At 39.4% G+C, this 23,789-nt stretch overlaps 1 protein-coding gene across 1 annotated transcript in view; it reads left to right on the top strand.

Moving 5' to 3' along the window:
• COL4A5 (collagen type IV alpha 5 chain) overlaps window positions 1-23,789 on the top strand; it is a gene marked incomplete at both ends in the record, with an annotated part of 81,759 nt that overhangs the window by 13,117 nt on the left and 44,853 nt on the right. The window contains 5 exons of the mRNA XM_082004216.1: window positions 11,667-11,726; window positions 20,691-20,780; window positions 22,048-22,092; window positions 22,838-22,882; window positions 22,988-23,050. Coding sequence (XP_081860342.1) covers window positions 11,667-11,726; window positions 20,691-20,780; window positions 22,048-22,092; window positions 22,838-22,882; window positions 22,988-23,050 — 303 coding nt within the window. The remainder of the gene's footprint in view (window positions 1-11,666; window positions 11,727-20,690; window positions 20,781-22,047; window positions 22,093-22,837; window positions 22,883-22,987; window positions 23,051-23,789) is intronic.

The raw sequence follows: 23,789 nt of genomic DNA, 5'->3' as shown, positions 1-23,789 counted from the left end.
TTACAAGTGCTCTGAGGAACCCCTGAGCTATTGCTAGCATATAGCCAGTACACTAGTAAGTGAACTCGAGAGGCTAACACTGAGGGCTACTCTTTATCTGCTGAAGTTAAGCATGTGAGTTCCTGAACAGGCATCTGAGAGCTCACACTAAATATCCAACTTTTATCAGCTTTAGGGATTTCTGAATCCATGCGGATAAAAGAAGGGGTTTCCCAACTCATCAGGTCCTGATGCTCTATTCTTTTGGAAGAGCCTCTTACTTGCAGGGTTAGGACACTTGCTTTGTCTTCATTGCTTCCTTGTTTAACTTTGCCCTCTTCAGTGCCACTTACTTTTTCAGCTTTGATTACTTGAGGCTGGAGAGTAGCTTGTTTTGTTTAGTGTTGAGCGATACAGAGGAAGCGCCCATCCTCAGGTATCAAAATGTGCACACAGTATGCCACAGGCATAAAGGAATGGTAAAAAAAGCTTTAACTAGAAGAACCTTGGAGCTATGATACTTGGTCCAAGAACTGAAGGAGAATGGAGTTGATAATCACCTCCACCACAGAAAAATCCCCCAGACACCCACCAAGCCTTAAGTGAATTAGGTCTTGTTCTGACAGTTAAGAGGGTGTGTACTTCTTCAGATAACATCTCAATGCAATATCACTGTGCACAGCCTCTATTCTTTTTAGCATGTATACTTGCTTAATCTTTGGTATTAATTTAGTGCTTTCGGTAGTTCCAAATAGACCACAGCGGAGTTGGATTAATCTGAAATGCTGTTCTATTTTGTCTGTCCTTTCTCAGAGGAAGAAGTGGATTTCTGTTCTTGTGTGGTCTGCTTCACGCACTTGATACGTGAAGGTGCAGTTGTCAGTGACAAATGACTGACATCCATTAACAGGACTCGGGAATTGATGCTTCCTCTGTTGCGTTTTGTATGGATGAAGGTGAGGAACAGGACATTTTCTGGGGAATTAGTCTGGAGCCTGTATCTTTATTCCATTTCCTTAACCAGGAAAGGATTAAAAACAGACTGCTGGAATGACTGGGGTTATGACTGTGTAATACTTGGCTTGCAAGCATTTCTGAGGCTTACAAGCCTAGCTGACAGTTAGGTCTAGGTTTGTGTTACATTTGGACATGGTTATAGAAAGTGGCAACATCTAACACCTGTCACTTGGGAAAGGTCCTAAATGACTAGTAAATCTTAACCTGTAATGAGTACCATATGGCACTTCTTATTTGCAGCTGGAAAAAATCAGGAAGCCTCAAGAGGCTAGTGATTAGAGGCTTGTGTGTAAAATTCAAGTAAAACTGAGACTTCCTGAAAAGCAAAGTGGCTTACTGTATACGGCCACTGACTGAATGTCAGGTACTTAATGCTTGTGTCTCAGTGCTAGTGTTAGTTGCAGAAATGTGAAACTGGACAGGCAAAAATGGAGGCATGCTTAAAACAAACCATTCCTCTAATTTGCTGTGTACTTGTTTAAGGAGTTGGGTTATGGTCTGTATAAAAGCTAGAGGACAGCTTGCATTCTGAATTCAGCATTTAGAACTGAAATGAGCAGTAGTGAAGTGTAGATGGCCTACAGAGGTGATATAAAACTTGTCCATCCCCAAGGCCCCTTGTTCCAAAACTGGAAAGCCAACTAGAGTTACTTTGTTTAGGGTGTTTCTTTGTTAATGCTGTCTGTTCAAAGGTTCATGCAGGTGCCGTGCTGCCTGCTGACGAGGGAAATGTGGTATTTGGCATCTGTCAGTTCATGAGCTTGGAGGCAAAGTGGGCTAGAAGACCACCTGGTACTTTACATTCTGTCTTCAGTGCTCTTTGCTTGCACTGTTTACCAGGAGATGTACTTGCCAAATCTAAACATAGATGCTTTTTAAGATGCTGCCTCTGGATGGCAGCATATAAAGGTAGTACCTAACCTGTTAAGTTGCTATTTAAGGAAATTTTTGCAAATGCATGCAGCATGATGTGGAGCTCTGGAAATTTGTGTTCATTAGGACAGGCATAAAAGTACTTAGCTTCTCAGGTCTCTTCAATTTTGACTTTGAAATGTTTATGAGAAGGGCAGTAGAGCTTGATGTGATTATTTTGCTTTCTGTGTGTCCCATCCAGTAAAATATACTACACCGAAGCCCATTCTTTGTCTTGTAAGACTAACAGACCATAGAGGTGTAAGGGTTTTGAGAAGTGGTGAGAGCCATCCATGTTGTTTTCCTCGCCTACAGGTGAGTGCGAGGCTGGCAGTGCTCATTTAAAGCAGAGTGGCAACAATCATTTTTGAAGATGGAACGCTTTGTAGAAAATGAGAATGAGCTATTTTGAGTTTCAAGGACTAAGTCTGTTCCTTGTACTGCCTGCTTAAAGTTTCTTCATGTCCTGAAGAGTTCTCAGTCTTCCCCCTCTTAAAGCCAAGGATGGAGAAAGGGAGCAACATCTGGGATAGCAGGGAAGTTGACTGGATGCCCAGCTGGGCTTTTGCACTTTCTGTCCTCTTCTCTGGGTCAGGAATCAGATACAGAAAGGTTTTGTCAGGCTCCAATACCACCCGTTCCCGGGGGAATAACTTCGGTGTGTATTTGCTTGGTGCTTTCCCCTTAGTTGTTAAAAAAGAGAGGCGAGAACCCGTAACTCCTGGGAGGTTGAAAACTGTTGCTGTGTAAGCTTCTTCCTGCTGCCTTGCAGCCCCACTGGGGCTTGCTAGGGATGATTCCTTCCCATTTTTTCCTGTTTCTAGAAACTCTGATCAGCAGTTCAGGTGTTTGTATAGCCTGCCCTTCTACTCCCCTTGTTTGCCAATTCAGTCTTTCATGCTGCAGTAGCAGGTGCTGCATGGCAGGTCACTCGACCTGCCAAAATCCGTGGGTGAGTGCTTCTATAGATCTTGTCTCTGCTTCCAGGAAAGGAGGGAGAAGTTGTTCCCTGGGTTGTTCTCAGGTTTATAGGGAGAGATCTTTATGGGCAAATAGTTGCAGTTTGGGGATGAATGGAAGTTAAACAATCTTTTGGGAATTAATTCAGTAAAGAGACTCTGAGTCTGAAAGCTGTCTGTGGTTGGACTATGTCAGCTGGCCTAAAGAAAGATCTATTGCTGCAAATACTGCCTTTATTTTCACTGCTTTGGAAGATTTATAGAAACTGCTGTGAAAGATAATCTTTGCAGACAATCATGTGTTAAAAAGATATAATTAGTTCAGTTTAAAGCAGTAAAATTTCATATCGATTTAGTGCACAGTACAAGCAGAAAAATTCAATCCTCTTTAGGAAAGAGCTCACCTTTATTTCTTGTGGTGCAGTATTTTTAACAGACATACTTGCTTAAAGTTTTACATATTCTGAAGGTAGTTATGCCAAGCTTCTCGTGCTTACATTTTTGTTTTTTGTTTTTTTTTTTAAAGTAGCCCTTTAGCTCCAGGCAGATCATAGTAACTGTATTCTAAGAGAAAATTTATTGACCCGTAGACTTTCTGTATAAGCAGAACATTCATTTGGGGAGTGGTAACTGGATTTAGTGGGTCTCTTAGAGTTATGTTTCATGTTATTACTGTAATATAAGCTAGTGCTGTCCCTTAGGAGGAAAACAAAGGGTTGTTTATCCATCAGGTGTCGCAGAATCTCTTTTTAAACTCCCTCTGTGTTATCATTCACAGTGGCCAGAACTGTGGCTACTACAGCTAAGAGCTTCCTCTGCAAGTCTGAACAGATCTTGTATTGTGCAGACTTCAAAGAAAGATAGTGCCTTAAGGTGTTACAGGTTAAATTACATGTCAGAAGTTCCCTTAGAAAAAAAAAATGGTCAAGAACTTCTGCAAACATGTTCTGGCTCTTATATTTTAGACTGTGAAGATTATTCTCTTAGTATCTTTCTCTTGCTAGGTAAATTGAGGGAAATGATTAATTAAAAGGATATGTAATAATCTTTTAATTCAGATTCTGCGTTAGAAATGTAACTGCTAGTAAATACAATACTTCAGTAAGAAAAGAATGGCCATTTGGATTATGGAGCTGTGGTGGCTTTACTGCCATAGTTGACCTCACAGAGAAATTTGAGTAATAAACTGCTATCTGCAGGCTTGTACTGTTGTTAAGCCTAAAGAGCATGTATGTGAAATCAAAATTAGAACTCACAATAGCAGCTTTAACTCTGCTTGTCAAATCCCCACAAAACCTTTTGTTTCTTGGTTATATTCATGTCCAGGCAAGTGAAAGGAAACTCAACTTGCTGAAGATAAATGGTGAAATCTTTGACCTGGATGAATAGTAAATCCTTAGCTAGATAACTGTGCAGGTGTTTTGTTACACAGATTTTGGCAAGCTAATAAATGTGAGTATGTTCTTCAGGACCACCACCAAAATAAAGCTCAATCTTTGTCTGCTTGGAACTTAAAGGCTGAATTTCTTTTCCGTTATAAATCGCAGCATGAATAATTGAATTTGAGACTCTTGCATGGTTACAGCAGAAAGAGTGCCATAAGTCTTCCTCCTAGAGCAAAGGCATTTGTAACCGATGCTTTTGTGTATGTTGAAGTCACTGATTTTAATCAGAGTGAATTTCTAACAGCAGAGTCAGCTTTATATTGATAGAATTATCCAATATCTTTACTCCTTTTTTCTCCCATGTTAAAACATTCTTATGTTCCTGACTGGTAAGCTGCCATATTCGAATGCAGAGGGTGATGTTAGTAGCATTTAGGCAACTCCTGCAGCAGCTAGAATAACTATGTGAGGTGCAGGATTTGTCCACTGTGTATAAGCTTTATTCTAGGCATAGGTCTTCCACGATTGTCCAATGAGTAGCTGCAGTATCTACTAGCAGAAATTCTCTTCTAAGAACCTTAAATCATGAATAGGAGCAAATGATGAGACATTGCGGTTCAGCTTGGGAATCTGCAGTTTCTACGGTTTCGTGAACTACAAAACACTGTTAAACTGCTGCTCAGCAGTAAAGTTGCATGTATTTGAGCTAATCTAGATGTTGTAGGAGTTCCAGGAAATAAGTTTATTTTACCAAGTATGTGGTCTTAGAGACAGACTTAGTGAATTGTGAAGCCCTGTTTCATTGTTTTCTGGGCTAGAAGACTTAAAAAACACGGATTTTTTTACCCTGATTAACACTTCCATTGTTTCTCCCACTCCCTCCTTGTCAGTAAAATCCTGGTGGGGGTGATGGATGCTGTGCAAGAACTTGAGGGTTTTGATGTACCTGTAGTTCTTTTGACACTGGGCTTTGTAGTTTGATATGACTCTATCAGAATGCAAGACCCAATGTTTCATTTTTGGTTTTTTTTTCTTTGCTCTTCAAGGAAGGTAGTACTGTGTTAATTTTATTACCTGATGAGCTTGCTAATGAGAATAGCTGGTCATGTGGTGCTGATAAGTACTGAAGGAAGAGACCTGAGCTGCTTGATAATGAATCTAAAATGTAGTATTAGGAGAAAGTGCTCTTTGCATTAGCTTTTTGCAACACGTGGAAGGAAAGGAAAAAATAAAGCCTGAAGTATTTAGTCTACTGAGTGTTCATCCTGAAGTTGAGATTATACCTTTGAGTAACAGTAATTCATTGCCTGAGTAGCTGTACAAGTTAAGCCTGCTGCAGGTAGGAGAACGACTCATAAGCGCATCAGCCTTGTAGAAGCAACCTGTTACTCCTATCTGCAAAAATGTATGTGGGACTGAATTGCAAGTTTAAATTTCTAAGGGAGTCTTAATACGTTACGGGCCACACCAGCATTTAAAATCATTTAAAATGTGGCTGAACACAATCAGGTTTTGATTCTTACTTGACTTCTTGTTGCCACCAGAACTGAGCTGTCAAGAAAAGCATGTAGTCTGTCAGTACAAACTGCATTGCTAGGTAGGTTCAGGAATATTGCTATGCTCTAGAAATGAGAGGGGTTATCAAACAGGAAATTCTGGATTCATGATAAAATAATACATAAGGAAGATGTTGGAGTAAAGAAATTGCTTGGTCTTGTAAATGTTCGGGCTGTTTCTTGTTTCTTTCTCTTATCCAACTGTTTGATATCTAGATTGAGAATTCGTTTGTGAGCAACTTGGGTCATGTCAGAACTCTTCTGATAATTTGCAAAGGTACCTTGTCGATTCACCTACTGTGCTCCTGTGAGAAGTTGTACCCTTTCTCTTGATTATTAATTTCTAATTTGTAAATTTCAGGCTCTATAAATGACTGGCTTCCCTCTCCATCCCTGTAATCTTTCCCATGGAAAGAGTATTAAAATAGTGTTAAATCTCCTACATGTTCAAGTACTTACACATTACTTAACGTACCGACGCATACTTTAGTTTGGGCTTTTAGATGTTCCCTACGCACCTCCCTATGTGCACACAATTAACTGCTTCCCTGCAGCTGCATGTCTGTAATGGTAAATCACTTCTGAAGCACAAGTAACAATTTCTGATCTAAATCTTTTAGTTAGGCATCTAATGTGTTGCTTAAAATGTGCTATGTTACTTTTTGATTCCGATAGACGGAAAGTCTGGCTAAAAGTCGGGCTAACCTACCTGAAGCCATTAACCAGTCCTCTATAACTTTTATTAACTTGCTCTTAGTAATCAATGAAAGAGTTTCTCTTCTCCCTTCACAGTTTTAGGAAGTCACAGGTTGCTGTTCTCTCCAGGAATAGCATTCGTTTACCTGGTGGTTTTTGAAAATATTTTGTCCAGCACTGTTGTGAATTGCAGCAGGGAGGTGGGGAGGGAGTGGAATATGCTGGAACTGCCATGTAACTGATGTCTCTAGCCCTGATGAGAAAGGAGGCGGATGTGCCCAATACATAAGGCAGGCTTCTAGCCAAAACAAATTTTGAGGATAACTTAGACTTATTCACTCCACTGAGCTGACTGTAACAAACCTGTGGCTAAGAGTAAGAAGTGACTTTGATTTCAAATGTGTGGATTTTTTTATTTCTTTAAACTGAAAAACAAACAAAAAAACCCCACATTCTGTTGGTGGCATAAAGCAGTTTTCCTCAGTCCATGTAAGACACAAAAGACTGAGCTTGTTCTGGAAGAATTATCCTTTGACCAGTAAACCAATACCATCCCTCCTTTTATATACTAATGAAAAGAACTTGCTCTCCACACACGAATTCAATGGGGTAGAAGCTGTCACGAAGATCCAATGAAAGGATTAGCTAAACTCGAATAGATTAATTAGAGCCCTTGATTGTGTCTTGCTATGCAGAAGTCACAGCAAAGGCAACGGCAATGATAGTGAGTTCATCTTTACAGGTACATGGTGGCAAGTGGGGGGAGGCAACAGGAATACAGTAGGTAAGAAACAAATTAGAGCAATTTCAGTCTTGTTTGAAAAGCTGCTTCAATTCCTTATCCATCTTCGTGTGGTTGAAAACTGAAGGATTTTGATAGGCATGGATAGGTGACCAGCTCATTATGGTCAAGCCACAACTTGCTATTACATCCAATATTTTTTACCATCTTTCCTGTCACATAAGACAATGTGTCCTACTGGCCAGCGCTAGGAATTGAACTACTGCTGAAGGCTTCTGGCTGCCTAATACAAGGCAGGTGACTTGTTCAGTTCCTGAACCTGTAATAAATGTGCAAAGTGTTACTCAGAGTTCCACTGAGGTTTGGAGTCATTTAATTTTCCAAGTCTGAAAACCCAGTAAGTCATCTAATTTTCAGAACTAGTGATGGTTAAGCTGTTACTAAGGGCAAACTACTGATCATAGCCACCTAAACCTTGCTCTTAACGTAGATTTTTTTCTATGCTTGAAATGTTGTAGTCATTGTATCTGTTTCCTTTGTTTGATTGAGGTGTAGATAACTTATTGTTCATGTGCAGGAGAAATTCCAAGCATTGATATGCATGGTATGGGGCCTAGATTTTCTTTGCATTAATATAGCATACAGAATTAAATCTGTGACATTAGAAATCTCTAGCCTATGGCTGCTGAGTGGCTTTCAAACTTGTACTGGATTGTTATGCAGTATGCATTCTCCTGTAGCACAATTTTTGTGCCTGCTTTCCCAAGTGAAAAAGACCTTGAGGTTATTGAAAAGTCTAAACAAGAAGAAAGTTTTCACTTAGAATAGGTCATTAAACTTTTTTTTTTTTGCTGTGCCAACATGTTTTACTTTATGTTGTTTTTTATGCTATATAGCAATATGACCCATAAGTGGTGTGAATTGATCTTGATATATTACAAATTCTCAGGACTTTTTCTCTTCAAACTGTTTAAAAAGCCTTAATTGGTGGGGATACAAGTTGATGCAAATAAGAAACACAATCTGCCAAATACAGCTTTTATACAGGAAGATAAATGAGTCTGCTGAGGGAATACTTCTTGATAAGCTTGTGGGTGAATAGATCTTCCCAGAATTTAAGCCAAAAATCACTACCAATTGATTACAGTGGGTATTTGAAGAGTTTTCTGATTACAGACTTCTTTTAGCTTCCCTTCGCTGCTGTCTGGGAAAGACCATGTTCCCTTCCTGCAAGTAATGCATCTGAATTGGATATCCAAGACCATCTGTCAAAAAGCTTTCAGTGAGTACACCTGACTCTTCAAGACAGGCTAATTGCATATGTTAAGTGGCTGCTCAAAGTGTAAGGAATCCAAACTGAACATATAAATGACTTTGGAAGAAAGTCACAGGTTTAAGAAAAAATTATATTGATTAAATCAAAGCACTTCTTTTCTTTAAGCTACAAATAGAACAAATGAGAGAAGCACTTTATTAAAAAACTTTATACAGAAGGAGTTAGACTCATCTTGAAAGCTTTTTTTTTTTTTTAATGCTACAGTATTTGGAAGGACACACTTTATCATTCAGCATCATACCCACCATGATTTATTGCCAGTATATGCAGGAAAGGTGCTTCTTTGTCAGATCTTTCAAAATGAATGAAAGTCAGTCCTTGATTCTAAACAAGCTGACTTTAAAGATCACTTCTCTCTTTGCTTTATTTTGGGACACCCAGAGTTGAGAGACTGGGTGTATTGGGGAGGTGCTGGGACTTGAGAGAAAAAGGCTTCAGGGGAGGGGGTGAATCTTACGGCTGTTGTCTTGCTACTTGGGAGGGTGTAGCAAAGATGGAGCTAGGCTTCTCTTATCCTATGTAGGGTAAGAGGCAATGAATACAAGTTGCAACATGGGGAATTCTGGTGAAATGGGGCAGGGGGGAAGCTGCTCCATGAAGGCAGTCGGACACCAGATCAAGGGCCTAGAGGTGCTGTGGGATCTCCACCATTGTAGTTATTCAACATGCAGCTGGACAAGGGTCTATGCAACCTGCACTAAGTGGCCCTGCTTTGAGTGATTCCTGCTATACCAAATTATTCCATGATTCCATTTTCTTTATTAATTGGATCTATTTTGTGTAGTCTTCATGCTGACAGGATCACTGTTGAAGGTGTGTTAGCTCTAACAATGTAGTTTTGTGTAGTTTTACCATAGGGATACAGTAGCGAAGGGCAGAGACTCTGACTTTCACTGTCTAAAAACTTTCCTTCACAATATTATGTATATCTAACTTGTTTTGTGAAGGGGCAATGTAATCTTAAGCCATCTTTTTCCCCTCCAGCTTCCTTTTCTCCTTTTTCACCCCAACAGTTCTCTTGTACCTGAAAACTTTCTATTAGAAAGATTCTCTGGAAGCTGTGAGGAAGACTAAATGAGTCTCTTCTGTTCTGTAACCTGAATATATCCTCCTTATGCTGTGTAGGATCTCGATGATGCTTTCCACGTGTGTTATTTTAGCCTATGTGTGTTTTGCCACCGGTAAAACTACTAGCTTTTGGTAGTTTTTGATGAGTACTGATTTACTTAATTTTTCCTCCCCGTGCCTCTTGGAGGCAGCAAAGACTTTCATGTAGCTCTCACTGTGCTATCCTTGGAACAAGAAACCAGGGCTGCTGCACAGCAAACTAGGTAACTTGCTATTTCTTTGTGCTAGGCTTGTGCTGTGCGGCAGAGGAATATGGCACGTAACTAAGGTTAATCCCTTTTAAATGAAGCTTTGTTAACGAGATTAATCCTAAAACTGGTTCACAAGGAACTTGCTTTTTTAAAATCCACTTTTAAAAGTGAAAAGGATCTGATATCAGATTCACAGGATAACTTGGATTGAAGGGGAACATCAGAAGGGCATTTAGCCAAACACCCCGCTCCAAACAAGGTCAGCTATGAGGTCAGGCCAGGTTACTCAGGGCTTTGTCCAGTCTGATCTTTGAAAGCCTAAAGTGGCTGGTAAGGGTCAATTTCACATTAGGAAGTAGCTCAATAAACCCCTGTTAACTAAGAATTTTGAGGTTTCATATACATCAAATCAAGGAACTGATTACAAAAGCCAAATGGAAGATTTGGAGAGATCCCCCATCATGTTGTGCCGCACTACTGCTGTACTTAAAACTCAAAGCTCTGCCTTTTGCTACAAGATGCTTTAGTTGATCCTGGGTTTGTGTAGCTCCAGGTGAATTAAGTTACTCCTGTGTTTTCAGTCTGATGGTTGGTAGTGTGTTTAGGCTAAGAGCCAGGACATTCCTAATGCCAGGTAGGGATGGGTCATGTCTCTAAATGCTTCTGTGATAATGAAGACTAGAATTCAAGTGTGGGTGTACTTTAGATCTGACACATCAGCTGGTCTCCTGCTTGATTGAAAGTTTGTACGTAGTGTTCTCTGTAGGTTACTGGGCAGGAGGAGGACCCCAAATGCTCTGCTTTTCAAACTTTTAAAGTATGTTCTGTATTTTTTTTTAGTACAATGCCAACCTGTTCTCAGAACAAGTTAAACTCTAAAGTATTTCAGGTAGTGTATCTTATAATGCAGATCATGGTTTTTAACTATAAAGAGCTTTGAAAATTGTTGACCATGTGTATTATGTAAAGACATTCTACAAAAAAAAATTCCATGTATTCTAGAAATCTCACTTTGTAAGCATATTTGCTCATCTCTGAAATGAACACAGAGCTCTAATGAGTTTCCCATGTTGGGAAGGGGGAAAAAAGATATAAACTAAGCAAATGTGTTATGGAAAGGTTACCTAACTTGGATCTTCTTTGTGAATCAAGCTTTCTTATCTCCCTCCTCTAACCCTTTAATATCTGGTTGTCACTCCCCTTATGCTAGGGACTGTTGCAGCAGACTTGTCGTGCTTTGTAATGGAGTGTGAATTAGATTAAATCTGTTTTTTTTAAAAAAAACTTTCCTCAATAACTGAGCTGTGGAGGGAAGATTTAATCGTGTAGTAAGTATTTTTCCAGTAACTAGCACAAATACACTCGTTAAGCTTCAGGCTTGGTTAAACTCTTGTGCAAAACCTGACATCTACTGGTGGGAACTATAATTGGGCTCTTCTCAGCGTGGAGGCATCTGCTGAAGAGCGTGTTTTAGTAAAGTTCTGGCCCCTTTGGCCATAGGTGCTGGGTTTTACCTTGCCCTAGAGTAAACGGTGTTTAAGCATAAAAGTCTAAAAGTTCCTGGGAAACTGTAACTGTACAAGCATAGGTATTAATAAAAGTGATTGAACCTTCTTAACTGTATCTGCTTTGAACACATATATAATGGCTAGATGACAAACTTGGTAGGCTTACATCTTAGGTTAACTTTTGTAATAGCGTTAAAGTCTTCATATAGTCTTATGCTGATTAAAAACATCTAATTTTTTTTCTTATGTCTTCAAAGGCTTGCCACGGATGTACATCTTTATCCAAATGTGATTGCAGTGGAGTAAAAGGTGAAAAGGTAAATCTCTCATGTTTGTTTTTATTGACAGACTGACGCACAAACCACTGAGCTGTATGCCAACTTCAGATAACTGAAGCTTATGTATGATAGCTGTTATTTCTCACTCATGTCTTATTTTCTTTGACTGTAGTGTGGGTATGCGCCAAAGAGCATAGCTGTTATAAAGACTTCAGGTATTGAGTTACTGACTGGTGTTGTACATCTGGTGTTGTACAGAATTTCATATCATTGTTTTCTCTAAAGGGGAATGATGGCACAAATTTCTACAGCTGTGTGGGAGTCAAAAACAGAAAAGACACAAATTCTAGTAAAATATTTACGGACAAGGCCTGTCTACTCAAACTGGTTAGTGTGGACAAGCTAAGGTGTGGATTGTGCAATAATGGGTATGCTAGTAATGCTTCAGTGGAAATTTAAAACTAGAGTGAGTGTGGGTTGCTATCCCACTTTTCTTTCATTGCCTGCTCATAAGTAGTTGACACTCACTAATGTGCTCTGAACTCGCACTGTTTCTTACCTCATAATTTGTATAGCTGTATACTAGGACGATTGCTGTTGCTGTCTAGATACTCAGCTGGACTGTGGAAGTGACATGGTTCAGATACAGCTTTCCCCACATACATAGCTGCCACCCAAGTAAGCAGATAGTTAATGGCCAAACATGTATTCTTGGATCAAGCAGGGTAAAAACCCTCTCCAACCCAAAAAACAACCCTGTGTGGTTCATTCAGTGCAACAGGCAGTTTTGGCCTACCCACTGTCCTAAGGCCAAGAGATGCATGTTGACATCTCAGAGCTTTCCTACTTCCAGTCTCACTGCCTGAGCTCAGTATATCTGTGCAGTACATCATGTTTCTCTCACCATTATTTCTTCCTGTTTTTACTGTTTTTTTCCTTTAAGGAAACACAAGGTGCCCAGCATTTCTTTTAGTTACAATGCAGTTTATATACACAGCTCAGTACTTGCATGAATTGAGCCTTTTCTCAAGTGTGGGAGCCTAGTTGCAAGTAAGTTGTGGTTAAATAGTTCCCATGTAACTACTGTTGTGACAGGGAATGAATGGGGTGTGATCACTGCGAGGGGGACAGGCTGCCTGAAACACTTCTGCTCTTAGTCTTGTAAACAGTTTGCTTGAGATACAGTGGACTTCTTGAAGATGTGAACTGATAACAGAGAGTTTCAGAAGCCTGTCTTACCAAACCACTTACCCTATCTTAGCAAGGTTCTAGAAGGTCTTCAGTGCTCTAGATTAATTTATGACAAATTTCAAATGTGATTTTTGACATTGCATAACAAGTGTAAGCTCAAATGAACAAAAGTAATGCAAAATAATCAGTCACTGCATTGGCATTTTAATGTGCTGATGCAGAATTTTACTACTGGCTGAAGTTAAACAAGGCAGATGTCCAAAATTCAGAGTAATCCTTGGTGCCACATCTGCCATCCAGATAGCCCCAGACAGATGGGGTCATTCCTTGGTACTTACTTGCTTTTAGTTCACCAAGTATATTCCCAATTTACGTATCTAGTGAAGAGCAGTACACCCTTGATAGCAAGCTTTCTGAGTTAAATTTGATTAGCCAAAACATGAACCTAGTTGATGCATTCCTATGGGATCTTCAAATGCAGGTGACCAAACCAGATGTAGCCTAACACTAGCCACAGGACAATTTCAGGTTTAGTTTGAAGGCACTTAAGCTTACGGTCCAAATACAATTGTAGCAGGTACAACTTTGGGGAACCTTTCTGTAATTCTAAGCTGGCCTTTTTCTGGACTAGTCACAGCTATTTTGTGAATTCTGTGAGCAAATGGATATTGTCTGGCTAGATAAGGAAAACCTAGAAGTAAATTTTCTGTCTTTCTAAGTAAAATCAAGTAATTATTTTCTTCCAGTGATTCAGTTTTGTCTTTCTACTACTGTTACACATGCTGGAACCCTGACCCACATTTCAGTCCTTCAGTGTCATTTAATGAAATTGAGATAGTCGCCTTTCTCTGGTAAAGAATAGCTTGGGACTATTGTTTGGAGTCGGAGGGAGATTTTTGTCCAAACACAGTCAACAATTGGAGCCTATGAGCCTTGTTCAAGATCAAGCTCTCAAGTGTCATTATGTATTGTGGGGTTTGTTTCTACTTCTCCAGACTGGCCTAGCCAATTGTTAAGGAGAACTGCACAGGAGAAACTCTTCCACATTTAGTTTCCAACCTCTGTTGGCCTTTTCTGGAGTGAATTATAGCAAGTTGTGAGCAGAAGAGTGAGAAGGTTTGACAACCTTTTGTGAAAAGGAAGCGGGGAAAGAAAAAAAGGCTCCAGTAAACCAAGCATAACATCAGACCAAATATTTAAAACACTGTTCTGCATGTTCCTGCAAAATTCTTGGAGGGTGCAAATTGATCAGTGTAATCTTTTAATAATATTAAAAATAAATTTAAAAAACCCAAACAAACCACAAAGGAAAACAGAGCTTCACCTATGGTAATACTGCTTTCTCTGTCTTTTTTTTTTTTTTTTTGATACGTCTGAGTCCTTAGGGAAGGTGGGGAGTGTGCCTGAGATTCCCACTTATTGAACTGATAGATATAAGGCAAGTTTCCATCCTTAGAATAGAAGATTCACTTTGAAATCTGGGAACTGTGATTCATTTTCCTCCTAAATCAAGGTAGACACAGCATACTCCTGAGGCATGCCAGAGGTTTTTTTGTGGGGGGTTGTTTTTTTTTTAAACAGCCCTTCAGAAGCTTGCAGACCATCATGTACGTTATATAAAGGAACAATGAAAAGCAAAGCCCTTATGTCTTAAGTATGATGTGTTGCCAGTGGAACAGGTTTGATCATACGTGCACACACCCAATTATGTTAGTTGCCCTGTAATTACAAAGCCCTCAGTACTTGATGCATTGATGGATTCAGCAGTTCAGCTCTGGGGAACCACAAGAGTTCTCTGCCACTGACATCCATAGTGCTTTCTCTTATTATTTCTTTGGTTTGTTTTTTTACAGCCTTAACTTTTTCCGGAGTCTTGTACTATTACAGTGTACCACTTACAAAGCTGATGTAAGTTTCCAACCTGATACTATCTTCCCAGCGTTCTTGCAAATATTATCTCTATTCCAGTTGAGTGTAAACTGCTGCTACAACAAGAAGTTTCAGGCTTTTCCTTTGTATTTTGGCACTTGATGTATGGTGTTTCTGCTTCCTTCTCCAGTGACTTCTGGACCAGGAGTCAAACTCTATAGCTCCTTGCCTAATTGATGTATGAATTAGACAAGGAGCTGTTTAAATGATCTCCCCTGTTTGATTCTCCCATTGGGAGTGTGACAGTGTACTTGTAGAACTGCTGGAAGTTAGGCATACAGAACCTGGTTTTGTACTGGGAAGACGGGAAAAGCCTTGTCAAATGCACTCATCTGAGCCCAGCTCTTCTGTTCCACTGTGTTTCACTTCTGTCCCACAACCAGCTTCTGCATCCAAGTTGCTGTCCACTCGCATTAAGTCAACTAAGTGCTGCTTTGTTCAGCTTCACAGAGCCTAATGCGTTCCTTTTGACACTCAAAAGTAGCCTTCTTCCTAAGCATCCTAGCACTCCCTTCAGGATATCCAAATTTTAACAGATCAGGTAAAGTAATACAAATCGAACTGTAACAAATAGGAAAACTATTTTCTTGTCTTGTTTTGGGAAGCCACAGCCCTTACTTAACTGCTTCTATGCTGCCAGTGATTCTTGTTTAACTCTACCGTGAGCCCATAAGGCATCAGTAGCACGTTATCTGTTGCTAGCTGACAATACAATAGCTGACAAGAATCAGTGCACTAAAGTTTTCTTCTTCTGCTCAGGCCCACCTTACTAAACTTAAATATAAAATGTAGTGTAAAATTCACACAGTTCTAAAATGGTATAATGAAGAAGTGAGAGGACTTTACTGGAGAAGTCAGTAAAAATTTATTGCAGCTGGGAGCCAGTGTGCTGTTACTCACAGTAAGCTGCTCAGTAGTGAACTGGATCTGGTAAGAGTATTAAAACCAAAGTAAATGATTAAGCTGATACATACAGGTGCTTATAGGAATTGCTCTCACTTTTCAACAGCAGTGTATAATTGCTTTTCACTTAAGGAACTGGGTGATGACTGAGATTTAAATAAATACTGCTTGGCAATTTTGAGATTAACCTGCTTTAATGCTTAGAAGCTAGTTCATGAGTAAAAGATAGCTGAAGAAATAAACAAACACAATAGACACTGGACATGGAGCAGTTTCTAAGACAAACCAGTAAGACTTGTAGATTATTGGGCTGGTTTTACCTCAGCTGAAAACAAGATCCAAAGATGCTGATAGGATCAGCTCTACAGAGACTGGGGAGGAGGAGGGGGGTGATACTGAACCTCAGCTGCTCCAGCTAATGATGACCGAGACACTAGGGCTACAGCAAGCAAGCTGCATCACTAAGAGGGCATGTACTCCAAGACCACTGCGGTTTTGCTTTAAAGTGGTAACACATGCTGCTGCTGAAGTAGACTTTCATACCTTCCCTTAGCTAGGTATTCCTCTTTCTCCTCTGAGACTTGTGTGGCCATGTTCAGAGCTGTCAGCAAACTTATCTCACTGAAAACAAGTTTTTGTGTAAACCAGGTTAGTCTTCAGCCTGATTAGTTCCTTCATGCAAGTTATGTTGCAGCATAACTATTTGTGTAGCTGTGATAGAAACATGTGGTTTAAGGTGGGAGGGACCATGTTTTTAACAGCACCCAAGACACAGTTCCCCCTCAAAGTCACTGCAAATAGAATGCGATGTATTTAGGCATCGAAATGGGCTGTCCAGCTACTGCTTTCCTGAATATTTTTTTGCTCTTTTGTGTTTTTTTTAATAAGTCTATTTTTTCCACAAGTATACCACATCTATGTAAATAAATATCCTGGTTTCTCACCTCATAATTTCTATTTGCAAATATTTAAGTTTCATGAAGAAATTCTAGAAGCTACTTGTGCATGCTTTAAAACTGTATTTATCCCTGATTTTTTAAATACTTGTGAACTATTATTAGAGTGCATGGAACTATGCCAAATTTTCCTGTATCCCTGTTTAATTGGCTATATCTTGGTGCAGCTTAAAGCATAATTTTAGGATGTTTCCCAAGTTGTTTTTTTTTTTTTTCTTCCTATACCCCAAGCAGCAGTCATGTTCAAGTTTATAAGCTGACAGTTTTGCCATATCTGTGTAGCTGGTTGAGGGCAATTGCATTGCCAGCTGCTCTGGATTTATCACTAAATGAAATCAGAATCTGACTCCTCACCCATTCCCCCAAGGAAATCATAGAATCATTTAGGTTGGAGGATCCAACTTAAGATCATCAAGTCCAACCATTAACCTAGCACTGCCAAGTCCACCACTATACCATGTCCCTAAGTGCCACATCTACTCCTCTTTTAAATACCTCCAGGGATGGTGACTCAGCAACTTCCCTGAGCAGCCTGTTCCAATATGGAAATGATGGGTTATTGCTGATGCGTCTTTATTCTGCTATGGGAACAGCCCTGTACTTTCAGGACTGGAAAATGAGAGCTGAGTTGACCTTAATCTTTCTTATTTACATTTCTCTTTAGTAGCTTCTAGTCTGAAACAAAAAGTATTCAGACTTCCTCGGTTCTTTCTGTGCAAGCGAAGCTGGCTAGTGACTGTCAGTTTTTGCATCTATAAGAAAATACATTGCACACTACCCAGGGACTTCAATCTCATTATATCCCAAATTATATAATGTCCTTTTTGACTTTTTGGAGAAGACTTTTTAAATGTCTTTTCTGTTTCAGTATGTTCTTGCAAGGCAGCAGTCAGTTTTTCCTCGGAAATTTGTAGCATCTGAATCTTCATTAAAACAGTGTGGTATATGCGAACTGTGCAATAGGAAAAGTCTGGAGGCAGAAGCAATGTCTGAAAACTGTTCTCGCTTATGAAATCCTTCTATACACTATTGAAGTAGAAGACAATTTAAAAAAATCCCCCAACATCATCTGTATTCCAGAGAGCTGGATCAGCATGGTTCCTCCTCCTACGCAACTTGCCCACGCTTTTTTCTCCAACCAATTTTTTGATCAAAAATAGTGATTACAGTGCAGCTATTTCCTCTGTAATTAGTTTGATACAGTTCCCTCGGGAAGTGTCTGGTGTAATCCCTCAGCTGTTCCCAAGCGCAGTCCTTCACGTCATCTGGTCACTCTTGGGGGTAATTTGCTGGTAAACTCCACAGGAGTTGCTCTGGCAACAGTTTCCTCATGCAAGGCTCTCATTGTTGCTGCTCACTTGCAAAGTGGGCTTGGAAAATACTTGTTTCATAGTTTCAATTGTGCAGTTTACTGGCAGCATCTGGTGCCTCCTGTGTTTCTTCTTGCTTAACTGTTTGGCTTCCTATGTTTCTCTTTAAAGACCTTGGCTTCCCAGTTCTGTGACCAGTTAAAGTGGAGACCTCGGAGTAGTTGCATTTTAGAAAACAATTCTTCAGCCTTAGATGACACACAAGGCCAACCCTTTGCTAAAAGTCCATTCTAGTAACCATTTGCAGATGTTACTTTCTCAAACAAAAGTGTGAAGAAGTGTGACCAAGTTGAGATTAGTAAGCATTGTGTAGCCTAGCCAGCACCTGACACATCTGACATGCCTCTTGTACACAGGTGTGTTTCCTCAGTGTGCAAACACAGTTCTTGCCAGAGCTTGCTCCAGTCTGGCTCTGTCTAATGTTTTCCTTATTGGGCACTCCCAAATTCCTCATTCTCTCTCCTTCAGGGACACATTAACTCTTTCATATCCTGGCCTGAGATAGAAACCCTCCTCGGGCCTTGCTTTTCAGATGAGGTAGCACACCAGCTCTATAGCTCCATGCGAAAGTACAGCCTGGCACTTTGTGTGCAAAAATACAGTCTGGACCCTAACTGTCAAACTTAAGCTAGCCTCAATTTATGATGTAATTTCAGCATTTCTACACGGGATAAAAGATGTCTACCTCTATAAGAGAGCAATATGTGCCTTACAGTAAAAGAGGAGTATGTTTACATTTTAATTAATATGAAACCAACTTTAGCAGACCAGCTAACGAGCTGTCCATTCCTATCCAAGGATCCTTCTGAGTCTCACTGCATAGCTAGGACTATGTACAGCTTAGTGGTTTCCTCTGTAAGGTTGCAGCTTTTGCTTGCACACAGCCTTTAGTCTCTTATCCAAAAGGTTTTCCTCTTGTGCTTCCAAGGAAGCAGTGTAGCAAGTACTGGAAAAGAACGCAGGAAAAGAAACCCTGTTAGTTTCTCTGAAAATTTTTCTGAGATCTCAGTATCTTGTAAATGGTTTGAATGCAACTTCTAAGTTCCTGCCCCCCACAGTGGAATACAGAGCACCTCCCTAAGCAGTACAGTGAGAAAATTAGGATCTAAGAATGAGACTTAACACTGCTGTCATGCTCAGCATACAGCGGCTTATAGCAATTAAAGGGGAGGTGAGCAAAGCCTCAATATTGCCTTTTGCATATTGTGCTCAAGGCTGCTGTTAAATGCTTCTGCTGTTTGCAGTCCCTAGTCTTCAGCTCTCTGCTGCTGCCTTCTTGAAGATGTGAGATTGCTCGTTCAGTTCTTTCACCTGACTGAGGAGAGCTAGGCAGGATGTCCCAATTTCCTAGAGAGTGCCAGAGCTAGTAGATTGCCAGATAATAGATTTGGGAGCTACTATTCCTGTTCTTGCTGAAGCGGTGCAAGAAAATAAAAATTCAGGATGCATTGGTTTAAAGAGAATGTGCAAAAGCCTGCACAACTCTAACCTAGTGATTAAGGTGCTTGTTAGGATGGAACGTTTCTTTGGCAGTTCCTGTAGTTTTTATGAAAAAATAATTGGGGTAAATAAACAGAAGGCTTTTTTACAGGTAGGAACTAAACCTACCACTCAAATCTACCAATGAAACCTATCTGCAGAGCAATAAGGAATAATGCTGAACGCCTGCCAGTTTCTTCAGCAGTTGTATATATACTGGTTAATGTAACAGAGCTATAGGAAGTATCTGTTTACACAGTTGAAAAGTGTACCATTATATATATGCACCAAAAGGTGTATTAGGACTGGTATTTCCTAACTTTGCTGTACCAATTGAAACCTTACTGATTCTTGTGAATCTCTGAAATATAAGGAATAAAAGTAAATATTTTATCAATTTGCAGCAATGCATATTCTGAAAGTGCCGGTGAGTGACATTGTTAGCTTATACTAACGAGTCAGAGCACGGTGTATGACGGCATATGGTATTTGTTACACTGCTGATGGACTATCATGGCTAGTCATTGCATAAATATTTAGTAAAATATGGTTGCTGCTTAAGAGCTTGCAATTTTAGCAGGTGATGTATAAAAATAATAAGAAACGTTATTTCTTTGCTGTCTTTTGCCCGTCTCACGTGATTTAGATTGTAAACTTTGAGCTGGAACCCTGTCTATATTCTGTATTTGTAGTGTTTAGCCTATAGCGCATGACTAGGATCTTAGTTACTTTTGTATTACAAATTGCAATCTTGCAACTGTGAAATAAGTCATGGTATAGCAGCAATCTACACTATTCTGAGAGTTTTTATAGGTATTGCAGCAGAGGTGAGTTTTCTGGAGAGATATGGTAACTAATAAAGCTGTATTTTTATAGGAAGGGGGGAGTTCTAGGTATTTAAGCAGTACTGGAGAAATTGAATTATTTTGGTAAATAGGTAGCTTAAATACTAGATAAACATCCTATGAAACCTGTTTAAGTGGTACAGTTAAAGGCAATGCATGTGTATGTTCAGCAATTTCTGTAGCTAAGCAGGTGAGGTGTTTAATCACAGTGGTTTTTTGTAGGATGACTTACTATGGAGAACGAGAAAGATAATGTGTTTTCTGAATTTTTCTGTCATAACCTGTGCTTTTGTCATGTTACACCTCCACCACCACCTAATCTTTTTGTAGGGTGAAAGGGGATTCCCAGGCTTGGAAGGACAGCCAGGTTTGCCTGGATTTCCGGGACCAGAAGGACCACCTGGTCCAAGAGGCTTGAAGGTAAGGCCCAATTCACTGGATAGCATGAAAATGCTAGGCAGTGTTAGCTTGCTTGTAGTGCTAATCCTAAATGATTCCAGAACTCTTGATTATCGTTGGCTTAATAGCTAAAATCTTTAAATGTTGGGATATGACATAGGTTTTTTGGTTGGTTGGTTTGAATAGTCAACCATAGGAAAAAGATTGCTCTAAGTTTCCTATTCTTCACCTACACGCGTGCTTGCAAACACTACGTGCATGCTTGTATCTTTTCACTTGGTACTGCAGATTAAGGTCAAAGAACAGGTTTGGCAAGATGCTGTAATGCAGTTTTATTAGTCCTCGGAGTAATGCACTCCATCACTTAGTTTACTGATAAGAGGGGTGGTCGGCTGTCAGCTGCCCGGAGGGGTCCCACCACATAGGTAAACTGTTGCTTGCACCTGGTGGCATTCCTGGGCTGGTTTTGGGTGGGGCAGTGCAAATGAAGGCCTCATTGAAGCAAGGCAGAGGTTCAGTGCTCCTTGCTTTCCCTGGAGGGTTTCAGTTTATTTTTATTTGCTGCTGAATTACATCATTATGCTCAGATGGTATAATATAGTATTAAAATGTTGAAAAGCCTTCCTCTGAATGCATTTATATTTAATATGCACAAGATTGTCCAAGATCTGCCATTTCTTTTGCAAATACTCACAGAATAAACTAACAGAAGCACATCAAAAAGAAGCACAGAAAAAAATAGGTAGGTGAGAAGAAAAAAATGAAAGTCTACACTAAAAAAAAGATTAATTGGATATGACAAGAGTGAAACAACAGAGGGGTCTTTGACTGGATGCTCTGATTATATTTTTATTCTATAAATGCCTTTTCTTATCAAGATTTTGATATGAAATTCTGCTTTTTCATAATACAAAATAATAATGGTACAGTATTATTCACATTTAATCGCGTGTATCTTGTTTTGCCCACAAGAGGTCACTGTAGGATATTTGATGAAAGCACATGACAGGTCTCTGCTTACAAACAATCTTAAGTAGCTTTGATTTTTTTACAAACATTTCTTCTAAGACATGGTTTATCAGCTGCAACAAATACTTTTCAATTCGAAGTCCAACAACCAAAATAAAATAATTTTGAAGGCTTTTAATCAGGAAATGACAATGAATATAACTTTTAGTCCACTTAACCTGTAGAAGAAATTTTATCATGCTTACAGTTTTAATTTGATAGAAAGGCAGACTGCGAACTTGAGTGTGGTTTGTTTGTTTGTTTGTTGGGTTTTTTTTAGGGTGATGATGGACTTCCAGGGCCTATTGGACCCAAAGGAATCAGAGTAAGTAATGGTGCAATTTTAGGGTGATATATTGGAATTATGGATAAAGATTGCCAGGCATTGAGTGGGTCCTCACATAAGTGGTGATTTATGGGGGAGAAAAATTAACTTAAGTCTGAAGAATAATTTATTTACCAGCTAGAAGAGATTGTATTACTTTTTATAAGTAATATAAGATTGTGTAAGTAATACAATCTTACATATTGCTTGTATTACTTAAATTCATTAGGGAGAGTAGTCCCAATACCTGTTTGATCTGTTTTGCTACACAGGACCTAAACACTCTCCAGTAACTTTGCTTCAATTTATTCTGAAGTAGACACAGTATATGTAGGGTTGATATGGGAGAGGTTGATTTGTCTGGAAATCCTTTAGGTTTTGTGCCTTTGCTTTTTCTTTTTGTCAGACCGTTCAGCTGGTGACAATTGATGCATCTCTGACTTCATTGGGACACATCCATTTTCCACACCATGAGTGTTCATTTATTTTCTCTATCTACGTACTATTACTTTAGTTGTTCTGCATTGTCTTCTCTATGTTTTTGTGGATATTTCCCTGAAAGAAGGGTAAGAACCTTGACGGCTGTCCAGCATGGCATTCTTTTTTTACAGGTGATTCAGATATTTCTGTTTTTCTTTACTTACGTATGCACAAATAGGTTACATTTAGTAAAATCTTGGTAAATCCTTTTGCACATCCATTCATACCATACTGTTTAAAACATATGTGGTTGATTTCCTTCTAGGGACCGCCAGGGCTTCCAGGATTTCCAGGAACACCAGGACTTCCTGTGAGTAGGAATGGGCTGTATAGATACAAATCTGTTCCCTTTTGTCTTTCAGGCCCAGAAGAGCATCCTACAAGCTAACTCTTCTTTCCTCTTTTCCACTTAAAGGGATTACCAGGACAAGATGGGCCACCAGGACCTCAGGGTATTCCAGGATGCAATGGAACAAAGGTGGAATCCCTTTAAAATTCTTAACATTTCAACAATAATATGATAAAAAGCTCTTGCTCTCCTTTATGTAGCAATAGGTTTACTTTATTATGTGCAGCAGTACTTGCTGTTACTGAGTTGTGTGGGTAATTCCAAGGTAATTCAGACACACATCTGAGAGAAGGGGTCATGGTCTGGTACTTAAAGCACAAGTTTTGCCAGAAATTGCCAGCACCATGACACAACATTTATACTCTGCAGCCAATGTAATTAAATTCTTTGTTCTAATCCTTAATTTTTTAGCTAACAGCTGAGAGGAGTGTCTGATAATTAGGTCATATACTGTATCTCATCTTTGTAGTAGACTCTCTTGCTACCAAGAAAAACTCATTACCAAACAGTTGTTCTTTATTAATTTTTAATAATACTGCATTGAAAATGCTGATTCATTATCTTTGTTGGCAGGAGTTACTTTCATTCTAACATGTCACTTAGCTTCAAGTTATTATCTTTCCATAAAAGAAGTTGATCTTTTATAGCACTGTATGTGTTTTCCATCTCTGTAGTATAGTACTTTGCCTGGAAAAGTGGAAATATCTGAACGTGGAAAGTTCTGTTTCAATCAGTGTGTGATTTAAGAAACTGTTTATTCTATAGCTTGTTGCAATACAATTTGCTACTCTGGAGTAATAAACTAATAACAAAACTGGACTTTTCAGTCAAAATTTGTATCTGGTTTTATTATGTTTTGTTTTGGTTT

Source organism: Phaethon aethereus (assembly GCF_964289735.1).
Source record: "Phaethon aethereus genome assembly, chromosome: 10".
NCBI classification, from domain to species: Eukaryota; Metazoa; Chordata; class Aves; order Phaethontiformes; family Phaethontidae; genus Phaethon; species Phaethon aethereus.
The sequence above is the reverse complement of the archived record's forward strand: the minus strand, read 5'-3'. Positions and strand labels throughout refer to the sequence as shown.